The sequence below is a fragment of the Centroberyx affinis genome, unplaced genomic scaffold (genome assembly GCF_046629955.1).
Source record: "Centroberyx affinis isolate AG114_WGS23_722 - 3 ecotype Tasmania unplaced genomic scaffold, CSIRO-AGI_Caff_v1 ptg001331l_1, whole genome shotgun sequence".
Taxonomy (NCBI): domain Eukaryota; kingdom Metazoa; phylum Chordata; class Actinopteri; order Beryciformes; family Berycidae; genus Centroberyx; species Centroberyx affinis.
Genome location: NW_027279828.1, coordinates 170,001 through 185,000, shown reverse-complemented (window position 1 = coordinate 185,000; position 15,000 = coordinate 170,001). Strand labels below are relative to the sequence as shown.

Sequence of the window (15,000 nt, the reverse complement as noted above, 5' to 3'; positions counted from 1 at the left end):
TCTAAGTTTTCTTATTCAATTGACTGTAGGTATTTTTGTAGCCTGCATGGTTATGTGTTTGTGTGACCTTTACCTTCCACTGCTCCACTAACCTTCCCTGTGCATGTGCGTGTATGTGCGTGTGTGTGTGCGTGTGTGTGTGTGTGCATGTGTATGTGTGTGTCAGAGAATAGTCCTGCTTGTGCCTGTGTGAAAAGGTCAGACATACACTTACACATCCACATACAGGCAAACAAACGCACACTCACCCTCGACCTGACTCTGGGGTAGAGTGCACCAATCCAACTAGACTAAAACCTAGGAGGGTGTGTGAGGGTGTGAGTGTGTGTGTGTGTGTGTGTGTTTTCAAGTTATGTGCATCATACAGTATCACCCATAGCTTCCACGCGTTGCCCTTCTCTACGCCAATCGTAAATGGAGCAATGTTAGAGCTAACCATGCCACAAACTCTACTTCTCATTCTGCACACACACACACACACATGCAGACATTCACAAAATTCGACACACACATACTGTACACACAAGCAAGCATGTACACTGTGGTTTTAACATTGCACCTCTTTGGTGATCCTCACCCCTCTCGTCAGCCTACCTGATGCTTTGCTCAGTCATGTAGATGTTGTGTACAGGATGTGACACTACTTACAAAACCACCAAACCACCCTGGTATAGAAAACCACACTGTTTCTTGAGCTGTGGCTGAAGACACAAAATAGGTGCAGTAGTGGGCCTGATTCTTCTAGTAAGCGCTCCCACATGACAAAAGTGCAAAAATGTTTTAATGAGCCTTGATCCTAGGTTGAGACATAACTCAGTCTGGGTCTTCAAAACTTTAAGAATCCCCACTCTTGGCTGAGGTGATTTTAAACTATGTGGTGGGATGCAGAAGAGGCCATTAGCCTTGTTATAGAGGGTCTGAGTCTGAGCCTGGCCTATTTATGTATTGGGTTGAACAAGTTTACAAAGCACTGGTCAAGAGATTTTTCTTTGCTGAGGTTTTCATCATTTAGACTTATTTTCATATCTTTATTTGTATTGTTTATCTTTGTTTGTATGTGTTTGTGCAAGGGTGTTGTGCATCTGTGTGTATCTGTATTTCTGTGTGCTTGTATGCATATATTTGTTATATGCAGTTGTTTTTGCATGTGGATTTGCAGCTGTCTTTGTGAACTAGCTGTTTGCCTATGCTTGTGTTTTTCTATAAGCGGACTAACTAACTGATTAGTTGTAACCACTAACAGACAGCAATCGCCTCACCACAGACTTGTACCGCAAAGAGGAGGTCATCGCGGTAACGGCAGTGGGCGGGGCCATCTACAGCCCACGCTACCCCAACTCTTACCCCCGCAACCTGCTGTTGTCATGGAAACTGCTGTCGCCGCCGGAAACCCGCATACACCTGGAGTTTGACGCACACTTTGGCCTGGAGGAGCCTGAGAACGGAGTGTGCAGGTAAGAGAGAGAAGAGAGCGTGAAAAGAGACAGATGGAGAGGGGGATGACAGAGACAAGGAGAGAGGATGAGAGCAGAAGGGAGGAGGATGACAAAGTGAAGTGTGTTTGTAAGAGGAGAATAGGGGGTATGGAAAGAGGGAGAAAAGAGAGAGAGCAACTGAATGGGGGAAGGACGTGCAGAATAGTTGGAGGATGAAGCATGGAGGAATGAGAAGAAGATGTGGATGAGGAGAGACAGATGAGAGTAACAGAGAAAAAGGGGGAAGAAAAGGAGAGAGAAGGAATAAGGGGAGAAGGCAGACTGTGACAGTGAGGAAGGAAAAAGCTTGTTGCAGAAAAAAAAGTGTTCAGGCGAAAAGATGTTTGTATAGATGAGAACAACAGTGAGTAAAAAAAAGAGAAAGCGGACAGAATTTATAGAGAAAAGGAGCATGTGAAAGGGGGGAGGGGGGGATTTGATGATGTGCGCTGCGTTAGCACTCCAACAATACATGCATTGACACTGGGAGATTGAAAGGAGACGAGAGAAGTGAAAAAATGGGATGAGGGTGTAATAAAAAGGCAAGGGGGGTGGTATTGGAGAGAGAGAGAGAGGGATGGATAGAGGGAGTTTGCTTTCTTGGCAAGAAGTACAAGAAGTTTGTCCTTGAGGGTTGAGGGGAGAAAATAGACTTTTTAATCCCCATATGCAACTCAGCCGTCTTTGTAAGCACTTTGCTACAAAAGACAAGGGGGAGCAGCAGGGGGAAAAGAGTGGGAGGAGAGATGCGGAAAGGTAGGAAGACGCAGACAGGAACTTGGCCCTGTGTTTCAAGTCTTTTTCTCCACATTCACTGTGTGTATGTGTGTGTGTGTGTGTGTGTGTGTGTGTGTGTGTGTGTGTGTACGTGTTGTGTTAGATAGATGGACTCACTAATTGACTGGGGCATTGATTGCTGGAATGTTTACTCAAAGTCATGCCAACAAAGTTTTCTGACAAAATACTTGTCAGGTATTTTGGCAGGACAGGATAATAGTTTGAGAAAACATCACTAAATAGTCCCATCCCAAGTTTGAGCCCCATAAGGGCTAATGTGTCCTGTTGAAGTGTCCTTGAGCAAGACACTAAAGATGCTATGGATAAGAGCATCAGTTAAAAGATTACTCTGTGATACAGTTTCCTACTGTTCTCCTTTTCTTCTCTCCATCCGTCTATCCACACACGGCCTCCGAAAATGACCATTTTCACCTCATCATGTCAGAAAAGCATGTATTATTTTGTGCTGTATAATTTTCATTCTCAGTCTTTCTCTCCCTCTGTCCATTCCTCCCTCCCACGCCTCCGTCAAACCTCTTGATGTCCCACTCTTCCATCTCTCTCTTTCTCTCTCACTCCAGGTATGACTTTGTTGAGGTGGAGGACCAATCAGAGACCAGCACTATAATTTGGGGTCGCTTTTGTGGGCAGAAGGCGCCGCCTCGTCTCAACTCCAAAACCAACACACTCAGAGTCACCTTCAAGTCTGATGACTACTTTGTTGCAAAGCCGGGATTCAAAGTCTACTACTCACTACTGGTGAGGGGCAGTCATACACACACACACATACACACACACACACAAACACATCAAAAGTCAAAAGTCAAAAGTTTGGACACACCTGATTGAATGTACTATATTTTTCATTCTCTTCAAGCCATTTCAGTCTAAAGGCTTATGCTTAAATGCTTGAAATTTGCTTCTTAGACAAATATAAATAGTGAAGTTGATGCCTATGTATGAATTTCTTTCCAAAGCCTTTGCCTCTCCATCAAGGCAAAGGGCGGCTACTTTAAAGAATCAAAAATATAAGATAGTTTTGATTTGTATAAAAATGTCTTGGTCACTGCATAATTCCATTTGTCTTACTTCATAGTTTTGATGTCTTTGCTATTATTCTAAAATGTGACAAATACAAATGTGTGTGTCTAAACTTGACTGGTAGTGTACACATTGTCGCTGTCAGGTGAAAACCTAATTTCTCTAAAATGTAAAGTTTTCATCAAGTAAGAAAAACAGCCTTGTTTTTAGCTTGACTACCACACACACACACACACACACACACAGAGTGGAGGATGAATCATGTGCTGTCATTTGGAAGACAGCCTAAAGTCATTTTTTTATCACATTGGGTTCAGCCCAGGTACCACAGCAGTGTTCCAGGTAAAATGCCTCAATGCATTAGCGTCTCTTTTATTCTCTCTCACTCTATTACCTCCACTTGACAATGAAAGAGAGAGATGGGACGATGGGGGGGGGAGATAGATAGATGGAAGGAAGGCAGAGAGGGAGGCAGGCCGTAGCAATACCCTTGGTAAAATGCCTAAACGTATTAGCCACTTTGTTCTTTTCTCACACGTCCACTCGACAATGGAGGAGAGATGGAGGGATAGGGGAAGGAGGGCGGGCAAGGAGGGATGAGGATGAGAAAGTGTTCTTTAAAAGGCTGTCAAATGAACGGATAAGGAGATTAGCTTTGTCATGCTGTCAGGAAGAGGAGAAGAAAGAGAGAGACTGCGATTTGAAGATGTTCTCTCTCTTTATAATCAGAGGGGGGAAAGGGAAAGAGAGAAGGAGCAGGAGAGAGAGAGAAAGAGATCTGAAGATGTTCCCTGGCTTCTTATGCTTATGCTTATGCTGATTATGAGTGCAAAAGTGAGAGACCAGAAGAGAGGAAAAGAGAAAGCAAGAGAGACGGGTTTGAACTGTGGCATTGCTCATTATCAGAAAGCGAGAGAGAAAAAAGAAACAGAGAGAAAACTGGTGTGAACAAAGATGCAGTAAAGGGCAAGAGAAAGAGAGAGTGTGTGTGTGAGAGAGAGGAGAGAGAGAGAGAGAGAGAGAGAGATTTGAAGATGTTCCCTTGCTTTCAGGCATATCATCATACAGAGTCGTTTTTATATTACAGCTCCCGTGAAAGCATTTACCTTGGCTCTCATCACAATTTGTACTAAAAACTCTGCACAGCACTGGCAAAAACTCTCTTCATCAGCCATAAACCACTTAAACAACTGTCTCTCTCTCACTCTCTCACTCACTCACTCACTAACACACACACACACACTTTCTCTCTCTACCTCCTCTCCTCACTCTCTGTATATTTCTATATTGGTCAAATGATTATGCCTCTGTGCTTTTAAACATACCTCAACACTTGTAGCTCATCACCTAATTTGACCAGTTTTTCAGTGTGTGTGTGTGTGTGTGTGTGTGTGTGTGTGTGTGTGTGTGTGAAAGAGAGAGAGAGAGAGAGAGAGAGAGAGAGAGAAAGAGAGAGAGACTACTTACTACTACTTACTCAGGCTGTAAAAAACACCATTAGCAAGATGTCAGCCTCTCCACCTTATTCTCTTCTTCTTAACCCTTCTCTCTCTCTCTCTCTCTCTCTCTCTCTCTCTCTGTCTCCCCCCCCCCCCCCCCCCCCCCCCCCCCCCTCTTTCTCTCTCCCTCTTGCTCTTTCCCACACACTCCCCCCTCCGCTAGACTGGAGCAGTGTGTGTGGCTTCATTTAGCCGGTCTAATTTGTTCTCTCCAGACCTGTCGAACAGATAAGAGGGAGGAGAAGAGGGGGGGGAGAGAGGGAGGGAGGGAGAGAGGCAGGGAGAGAATAAGGGGATGCAGTGGAAGGAGAGAACAGGTGTCTGAGATGGTATCAGCCTGTCAGCTAATGACTAAAACAACCTGAACTGAGAGAGAGAGGAAGAGAGAGAGAGAGAGAGAGAGAGAGAGAGAGAGAGAGAAGGGGGAGTTATGAGGAGGAAGAGAGAGAAATGGGAGTAGATAAAAGAAAAATGAAGACGGATAAAAAGAAGAGCGTCAGTGTGAGAGAAATGGAAGAGAGGGCAGTCAACTGGAGGCATGCATGGAAAAAGAGAGAGAAAGAATGCAGAACACCGTTTTACTGAGCTTTATGTTTCATTTCATGTTTCTCTAGACAAACATAAAATTAAACATGAAGTTCAGTCTGTTATACACCTATCACTGACTCCAACTCAACATGCACCTGTTCCCTGAATCCCTGCTTTCTGCCTGTCTGATACAAGAAGACATGTGTCCCCCCCCCCAAAAAAAAAGAAAAAAAACACACCATCTGCAGTCAACACTCCAGTGGAACAGAGCTAGCCAGCGCTTACTCATTATTCATGTCACTGTTTTTCCTCCCAAACATCAATTCTTTGATCCTCCTTGCATCTTGTTTTCAACGGGTATGATTTGTCATCTGGAGTAGAGTCTCAGATGAAGTAATATGTGCTTTTGATCGCATAACATAAACATTTTAAGAGATATTTGTTTATAAAGACTCAAGGAAAATTGAGTCTGAGTGCACAAATCAGCCTCACATTCATTGTTAACATAGCAGCTCCATGTTTTGTCTCTTGAAGACTTCGGATTATAAACTTAGCTCTGACTTTTGCTGTGGAAGAGAGTCGTTTATGTTTGCAAATATTGATTGGATTGTCTGAGATCATAGGAATAACGTAGAAATCTATATCTTAGATGGAATGGAAAAATGTCTATTGATCAGGGAATATGATGCAGGTTCCCAGAGCCTCCTAGTAAGATTCCCAAAATACTCCAGTGGTGATTCAACATGCGGACTTTCCAGACAGACTAGGCTCACAGATATTCCATGGAATATGATAAGAATATATGCCAAGAATGAAACCAAAACACCTGACCTCTCTGCGTGTGTGTATGTGCGTGGGTGGGAGTGTGGGTGGGAGTGTGTGTCTGTGTCCTAATGGTTTATGGGAAATAGGACCAATCATATGCTTTCGAAAACATCCCTATACTGTTTCACTTTTGGTTATGTTTTCACTGTGGCTAAACAGTATTTACAGAATAATTTGAAAAAAAAAAAGGGTCATTTTGGTGACTTCTTACTACTTTCAAGATGATGAAATTTGAGTGTCTGTAGTGTCTTTTTTTCTGTTCAGCCATGATGGATATTGCTGGCCCTGCAAAGTACTCAGCTCTTGTTCTGTTTATTTCAAATGAACTGCCAGAAAGGTAAAACATATCACTTCTTGTGCAATGAAATATTTTTCTTACCCGACTCCAGGTGTTTAGAACATCATTTAGTAAAGACCAGAAGTACCCCAGTAAACTACAGGAAAAGGTGCAGTGCTCTGAATTTTGTTGGATGCAACTTTGACTAAAAATGTATTTTCCTGACTTTAACTTCAAAATTAGCTTTGAATCAGGCACAAATGGGACTGTATAAATGTGGCCGGTGTGATTTATCTAGGAAACCAAATGTCCTCTGGCTATAAGCCTGTGCAGAGGAAGTGGGGGGTAAAAGTGAGCGAGGAAATGCACTCCCCTTCCTCAACATCTCCCACTCTGAAGCACTTAATCCCCAACTGCTCCAGTGGAGTCGCTTAGTGTCCAGCTGTACAAGATGGAGGTTGAACTGGGCAGCTCCCAGGTGTCCCCCCTCCGCTAGACTGCTGCTGTAAATAAGAAATTCTCCATGGTTGAGTAAGTAAAGTAGTTGGTAGTTAAAGCTGCAATAAGTAAGATTTTCTGACCACTAGAGGGTGACAGCAACTGCAACATGTTTGCAAACAAGCTCACAGCAAAGCCACTACAATCCCCCCCCCCCCCCCCCCCCCCACTGCACTACGGAGGCCTACCAAGGACAAACATTGCAAAGCACCGTGCAAAGGCTAATAGCTAAGCTAACCGTAGTGTACGGACAAGTCTCACCGGTCTAGCTTTACCAAAACTTTCTCCCATTGAAGGTTACATGTCCCGCAATGACAAGTGAAGAGGTAGGTAGCAAATTTACTAGTTTAACAAGTTTACTCCCACGCTTCATCGATTCCACCATTACGAGAACATTTTCAGAAATGGGAGGGGGTGAGGGCTGCTTTAAAACAGCGAGGGAGGAGCCAAGCTAGTTTTAAAACAACTTGAAAAGCTACTGAATGGAGCGGGAGGAGCTTCGTTCCGGAGCCGAATTTGACAACAAGCTTTAGAAAAGAGGTGAAAACAGCAACACAGCTGGCTGCTGTGTGGATACTGGTTGGAAGTGGCTGAGAGGGTAAAAGTCTTGGGTGGTGGCTACAGTCTGCATGCTAAGAGTTTGGTAAATGTTCAGCTTTCCATCTACACTACTGGTCATAAACAAGGGAAAGGCCACTTTTCAGAACCCTCTCTCCTCAACTTTTTTTCCATTCCTTTTCTTATTAAGTGGCCCAGATGTGTTGTAGATGAAACATGTGTCCTTATAAGGAAATGAGTGGAGGAATCTGTAAACATGCATGCATGCGCACATAGCCACACACACACACACACACACACACGCACACACACACTCACACACTTGCTCTTACAGGAACCTTTCTGACCTCATTCACAGCTGGCCTGGGTGTATGTATGTGTCTGTATCTGTGTGTGTCTGTGTGTGCATGTGTGTGTGTGTGTGTGTGTGTGTGTGTGTGTGTTTAGACAAGGTCTGCACGCGAGAAGCTGTAAAACAAAGACCCTGCACACCAACAGGCTTTGATGTCAACTCTATTACATACACAGACACAGAAGGACACATACACTTACACACACACACTCGCCAAGTAAGGGTATCGTGTCTTTGAAGTGTGGCTGAGACAGATTTACTGCTCCGCTTTGACCGGAGATGGTATTTAAGACTCTTCAAGGAGAAGCATTCGACAGCCAGTGAGATGTTATGTGTGTGTGTGTGTGTGTGTGTGTGTGTGTGTGTGTGAAGAATGTGATGAGAGAGACAGAGTGAAAGAGACACGGAGAAAGAGAGAGAGTGTGTTCTTGTGTGCGTGTGTGCCAAATGTGTCAGTCTGATGAGTGTTTATCACCTAAACGTGCCTTGACCAGACCCTGATTACTCACACACACACACACACACACACAGGCATGCTGAAACCAGCTTCATTAGAAATTCCTGTGGGATTTTGCTGACGCTCTGACAGTCCATCAGTCAGACAGGCACACACCCACACCTGAATACCTCAGGTAGCCTCGGATTACATGTGAACACTCACACACACACAGATACACACCAGACCTGGGTCAAGCAGCGTTTGTGTATACTTGTTGGTGTTTGTTTTAACCTGCGTGGGGCGGCAGGTTAAAACAAATTGAACAATTCAGATAGCGTCAAGTAGGTTGTCATAGAAAAGTAGAATAAATTGACAAAAATACTGTGATTGTCCAAACTGTCTAGTTCTCATTGTGTTTTGCCATATGTGGCTAATGCTGACTATCTGGCACCTAAGTATAGGATAAAAGAAACGTATTTGCAAATAGTATCCAATGCAGATCTGACACTCACCTGCACCTGTGTCCTACCTTAACCTAAACCTACTTAGTCCTACCTAAACCTTATATGTCATTTTACTGGAACTAGTTTTACTAGCTGATAATTGTGAAAAGTTTTGAGGGTGGAAAACCACTGAAAATGTATTTTACAAGGTCAAAACTGTGTGAGGCATTAATGGAAAAATGAAGCTGCTTGTTTCAATAACTGAAAAAGGTTCTTGGCTTTGATTTTTTGAAGCTACAGTAATAGGTTTCTGCAGGACACTGACCAACTTCATGAGAAACATACACATTCATTGATTCATTCATTCAGTGATCATTCTCTCTTCCATTGTCTGGTTGATTGATTGATGGATTGATTGATTGATTGATTCATTCATTGTGTTTTCCTCTCCTACAGCATGACTCTCCTCTCCCTGCATCCAAAACCAACTGGGAGGCTGTCACCTTGCCAGTGTCGGTGAGTCACGCACGCACACTTTAAATTATAAATTGTTAAAATGAAAATGAAAATTAATTATGCATGCTTGACCTCAATAATAATTAGTAATTTATTTTGCCAGAGCTGCCTCCCAGTCACACACACTGACCATTGATTGTGTGGAAAGAATGCATATTTCTTCTCTGGTTTAGTAGCCTATATAGGTCTAGGGAAGTTTTTCAGCTATTAATTATCAGAATTATATAATTATATTTCAAATCAGAATGGAAGGTTTAAATCACTTTAACTCTATTTCTACCAAGTTTTGCTTGATATTCAGTCAACACCTTGCAGGCTCTGCCCACATGCTCCTGGGTAAAATGAACATATGGATTTAATTTTCTCTAGTAAAACATATGATATTCCAGCATAACTCCCCTGCCCTAGTAATTACTTGCATGCTGAATATACTGTAACACAGATAATGTGATATTACCTAATGACTGGCTTTCAACACTTACACCTGCCTACCTACGTTCCACCACCACCCCCCTTCACACCACACACGCTACACTTAAGCACACGGAGAAACACTGTCACATATCTCCACCCTACACTAATAATTATCATAACATATGGTCTGTTTGTACAGACGCACACACACGCCCACGCACCCACATACGCAATACATTCATATACTGTATATTAATATGCATGAAGCTTGAGATGTGAAATGACGTGCTTCCTCAGACCAATGCTTTTATAAGCACATGTAATCATCGTGTGTATGTGTGTCTGTGTGTAAGGACGGTGGGTTTCAGTGACATATGTAATCATTATAATTTGTGTGCGTTGGGCTGTGTGGCAGTCTTTTTCTGCATGGGTTGAGGATAATTGTGTGTGTGGGTGTATGCCTTTATGTGCGTGTTTGTATGTATATGTCCTTGCCTGTGCAGATGGGATGTACAATACAGTTATCGCTGCTTCCATTTTATTTTCCTTGTAGGCATAAAAGATGGTTCTGCAAGTGTAAAAATCTGCTCATAACTGCAATCTGAATATTCAGAATTATAGTATTTTTTTGTTGACATAGCTCAAATTCAAAGAAAATGCTACATTGATTCTAGTCCAAACACCTTTACCCATCGCCTTTACATTTTGCAAAATTGAAAATACAAGTCGGTTGTCAATTTCTAAGACTCAGCAAGTAAGGTGCAATTTTTCCAGCCATTATGCAAAAACTCACAGAGAATATATATATATCTACTTTGAGCTTTTTCAGAACCTTATTACCCTATAGGCTAGACAGAATGCTGTCACCATTATTAGAAAAAAAAAATAATAATTACCTGAAATTCACTACTCATTGGTTTAAAAATATGGATGATTCCATCCTCAAAAATGTTCTAAATGTGGTCTTAAAATAGTTTTACATTAATCTAAGTAAACAAGTGGAGGATATACTGTATTCAGTATAATTTTGGAGCAAACCTCATGAGCTGGTATGTGATTAGCCCAATAGAACTGGCTGTGATCACGGTTATACTCACATGATAACAGTCAAGGCCCGATTTCCTAAAACACATCAGTAACCCTTCCGTCACTCCAAGTACACTCCAAGGTACTTGTCAGGCAAATACTAGGTATTTACCTAATACATTCATGATAAGACTAGCATGTTACAAAGTCCAGGAGGCCAAGTGCTCCAAAAAGTGTACAAATGAGTAAACTCCACTGTTACCAAATGGTGCTTTTGAAGAAAAATATTAAATGTCAAACAAAACAGAGCCATGCAGGGATATCTTCAAGCGCAGAGAAGGAGAGTAGATAAAAAGCCTTTATTAGAATATGGGCATATCTAGGACAAAGCATTAAAAAACACTCAGGGCATTTTTGTGAAGAGGATGTGAAGAATAGTAAGTTACCATGTAATTACAGCTGTAACTAAGTAGGGAAACCCTAACATAATTCCTAGGAAATTAGGCTACACATTTTTTAGAAACACCTTCTCTACTATACCCATCAATTCCCAGAACAATCTTGTAGGTAATAATGTTTATATTAGCAATAGCCCAAGTTTAATAGTGTACTGGAATTAAGGCAATGTATGAACATATAAATTTGATTTTCACATAGTTGTTCATGGCTCTATCCACTTGGAAAGGGTTTATTAAACTTATCTGCACTGTACAAGAACGTTTTTTTTTTCTGTATGGAATTACCAGGATCCTACCATTTTGCATTTATTTTGCATGAGCAGGTGTCATATTTTTTAAAGTTCCCATGGTGGAGTGAAACTGTCTTAAATTATAATTTTACCTATCTAATTATTAAGTCCCTGTTTTAAACTTTTCACAGTAAATTTTATGGGAAGCCCCAAGTAGTCTACTGATGTTCCTATGTAAGCTTTAATGACTGTGATTTAAATCAAAGACGTCTCCATCAACTCAAACTCCTGGCATTATTCTTATGGCCAACCTTTGTCCTTTGTCCTGTCTGGAAAAGGTCAGTGCCGACTATGGCAGCATTATAGTCTCATGTAATAGTCACTCATAATAATCATACGCACTTGGCTGAACATTAGGGTTACAGCTCCAGACATCCTATCCGGATAAATAGCCTGCAGCATTTTAAAGATCATCTGTGCAATATGTTGTCACTTTTCTTTTCCTGCCAATGTTCATTATAGTGAAAAACTCATAAAATACTGAGAGGAAATCATGTTCCTTCTGAAAAGCAATACCATTATCATTTGAGAATGGCATAATGACTTTAAAAGTATAAATGCCCATAGTTGTTTCTCTATCTCAAACTAGATGTTGACATTCATGAATGAATCCAATAGTACTCGACTGGATCCGATAGACTCAGTTCAGGTTTGGATGACTTTCTCACTGATATTTTAGTGATTCTCAAGTTCACAAATATTGTTGAAAAATAATAATTACTAGTAATTTGGGGGGGGACTTTTGGGGTTTTTCAAGCATTTCCACATTCTCAGCATTTTCAAGAGTCAAGCTCAACCTCCCACCTCCAACTGCTTGCTTTCTGACCCTCGCTGTGTGCAGGACAGCGGCGGGGGGCTGGTGCCAGCGGCGGTGACAGAGGTTCCTTTCTCGGTGGAAGATTTGGACCGGACCATCGCTGCCTTTGACACCGTGGAACAGCTTCTCAGGTCCCTGAACCCAGACACCTGGAGACAGGACCTGGACAGCATCTACACTCAGACACACATACACTACAGATCCAGGGCCTATCATCTGGCCAGCAGACATAATAAAGGTAAGATATCTGTGTCCAAAGCTTTACGGACAGCTTGGGACCTCAGATGATACTGTCCTCCAGATAGTAAGACAGATGTACGTAGGGGTAGACATACATCATCTTTACTTAAACACATATGCATCATTGTTCCATGGTCCATCATCTGGCTTGTAGGTATAGTAAGGGTAAATAATGCACAACACTAAACGCAAACACACACGACTGGTTCACAAGGAATCTGACCTGGTTAATTGGTGCTGACACATTACAGTTTCACATTACAGGATTGCACTAGTCAAAGTGATATCACAAGACCTTACATTTGATGATGGGACAATATCTACTGCATGACAGTACACTAAACATTAACAGACTACAAGTACACATTCAAAGACCAAGAAATGTTTCACTGTCACAGCATTGTCATAGTTAGTAAGCAGTGTAGGCATAGTCACAAATGTGCAAAGTACAACTTGGTTGATAAGTAGCAAAAGATGCATATTGTAAAGACCGGGTCTTAAATAGTGATCTAACAATAGCCAGGGAGTGTTGTGTGTCTGTTTAAATAAAGGCTGATCCCCAATAAAAGCTGGGCAAAAAAATATGGCAGAATTACCCGAAAGGAGTCTAAAGTCATACAAGGCTAAAATATCATTGAAATTATTATTATTAAAATATCACAACATATATGACCAAAAAGAGACGTTCCAAATAGTGGAACACGCTGACATGTTTATCTCGTTGCCATAGATACACACTAAAGCCTTGAAATTCATAACATAAAACATAACCAAACATAACTCTGCTGCTTGGGTCACTATACAGCATTGCGCCTGTTTGTTAGTCAATATGTGACAGAGACCTGATTCTGATTCATTTTTGTTGGTTTGGTAATTTTTGTTTCCTTCTGTTTTGATGCATTGACACTTGGTTTGAGAAGAGTACATAAGAGACATTTTGAGTAGTTGTTTTACGTGATTATTCTAGCCAGTTATTCATGAATATTACTACTACTATTATTATTGTTATTATTGTTATAATTATTATTAGTGGTAGTAGTAGTAGTAGTGGTAGTGGTAGTAGTAGTAGTAGTAGTAGAAGTAGAAGTAGAAGTAGTAGCAGTAGTAGTTTGCCTACACCAGCAATATTTTCAGGCTAAATGCCTAAAAGGCGATTGTATAAATTTGAGCAGCACAATTCTTTACAGAATATTGGTAAATTCTGTCATTTTTAGGCAGACTGGGCACTGTGGGCCTGCCAAAAGAAATAAATACACATAGATTGATAGCCTTAATAGATTGAAAAAGCAATGGGGGGGGTGCTCTAGGAGGACAACTGCCAATGAGAAGAAACTGTTGCAGTGGCGGGATGGTGCAGGTCCCGATGCACTGGAACTGTCTTCAAGAGTAGGAAACAAACAGGTCGGCAGCAATCTTCCTTGCCTTTTTCTTTGCTCTGGCATTGTGTGTCCTCTGATGGAGGGTAATTGGCCGCCAACTACCATCATTGTTCAAATGACACGGTGCAGTCTGCCTTGGAGTAGGAGGCAGAGCCACACCAGACTGTGATGGACGATGTGAGGATACTTTACATGATGGATCTGTAGAATTAGACCAGAACTGGTTGTGACATGCTGAGCTACCAAAGTTGATGCAGGAAGAAAAGCCTCCTTCCAGATGAGATTGGAGATGTTCTCATCCCATTTGAAGGTATTGCAGATGGTGATCCCCAGGAATTTGAATGACTCCGCTGTGTTCACAACATTTCTCTGCAGACTGCAGTGCAGTCATTGGTGTACAGACATTAGCAGGGAGGAGAGAGCACACAGCCTTGAGCTCACCAAGTGAGACCAAGACATCAGGGGGCCCCTTCTCATATACTGGGCCATATTTATAAAACTCAACGTTATAGCATTGCGGTGTGCAACGACTATGGCTCGATAATTTGAAATAATTCATACATTTGCCAGGGCTGTGATTACTGTGATGGAGCCACATTACTGCTGTCTTATGATCAGAGATAGTCCAGGTGACAGCCAATGACAAGCAACATGTTAATGAAGCATTACATATTTAACAGCCACCCTGGTTATCCAGCATGTGTGCGCTGTGTCAAGCCAGCTACAGAGAGACTGCCTCAGCCCATCGGGCCATGCTAACCCTGCTGCCGGGTTTTATGAATAAGGCCTGCTGTCAGAAAGCCCATGTGGAGATATGGAGTCCAGATGTGGAGCTGCAACACGCTGGGCAAGGATGGGATGATTTTTGTTGAATGCGTAGACTGGCATAGGAGCCAGAGGTGTCCAGGTGTTCCAGGACATAGTGGAGGCCCATGTTGATCATGTTGACCGCATTATGATCCGAGTGGTTCGCCGTGTAGACAAACTGCAGGGGGTGTATGAGTCAGTGACATACTTAAGGTAGGACAGGACCAGCAGCTCAAGGCACTTCATTATTATGAAGTCAGTGCCACCGGCCTGCAATCAGTGAAGCAGGTGATGTTGTCCTTTGGAATCGCAACGATAGTGGATGCCTTGAAGCAGATGTG

The 15,000-nt window shown here is 42.1% G+C and overlaps 1 protein-coding gene across 2 annotated transcripts in view; it reads left to right on the top strand.

Annotated features, from left to right (window-relative positions):
- Positions 1-15,000, top strand: part of pdgfd (platelet derived growth factor d) — a 48,778-nt gene that overhangs the window by 25,602 nt on the left and 8,176 nt on the right. Inside the window, exons 2-5 of one of the 2 annotated variants that reach the window (XM_071525716.1) lie at positions 1,265-1,454; positions 2,834-3,011; positions 9,169-9,228; positions 12,258-12,471. In XM_071525716.1, coding sequence (XP_071381817.1) covers positions 1,265-1,454; positions 2,834-3,011; positions 9,169-9,228; positions 12,258-12,471 — 642 coding nt within the window. Of the gene's footprint in view, positions 1-1,243; positions 1,455-2,833; positions 3,012-9,168; positions 9,229-12,257; positions 12,472-15,000 lie in introns of both variants that reach the window. The other variant, XM_071525715.1, reaches the window with a different exon arrangement.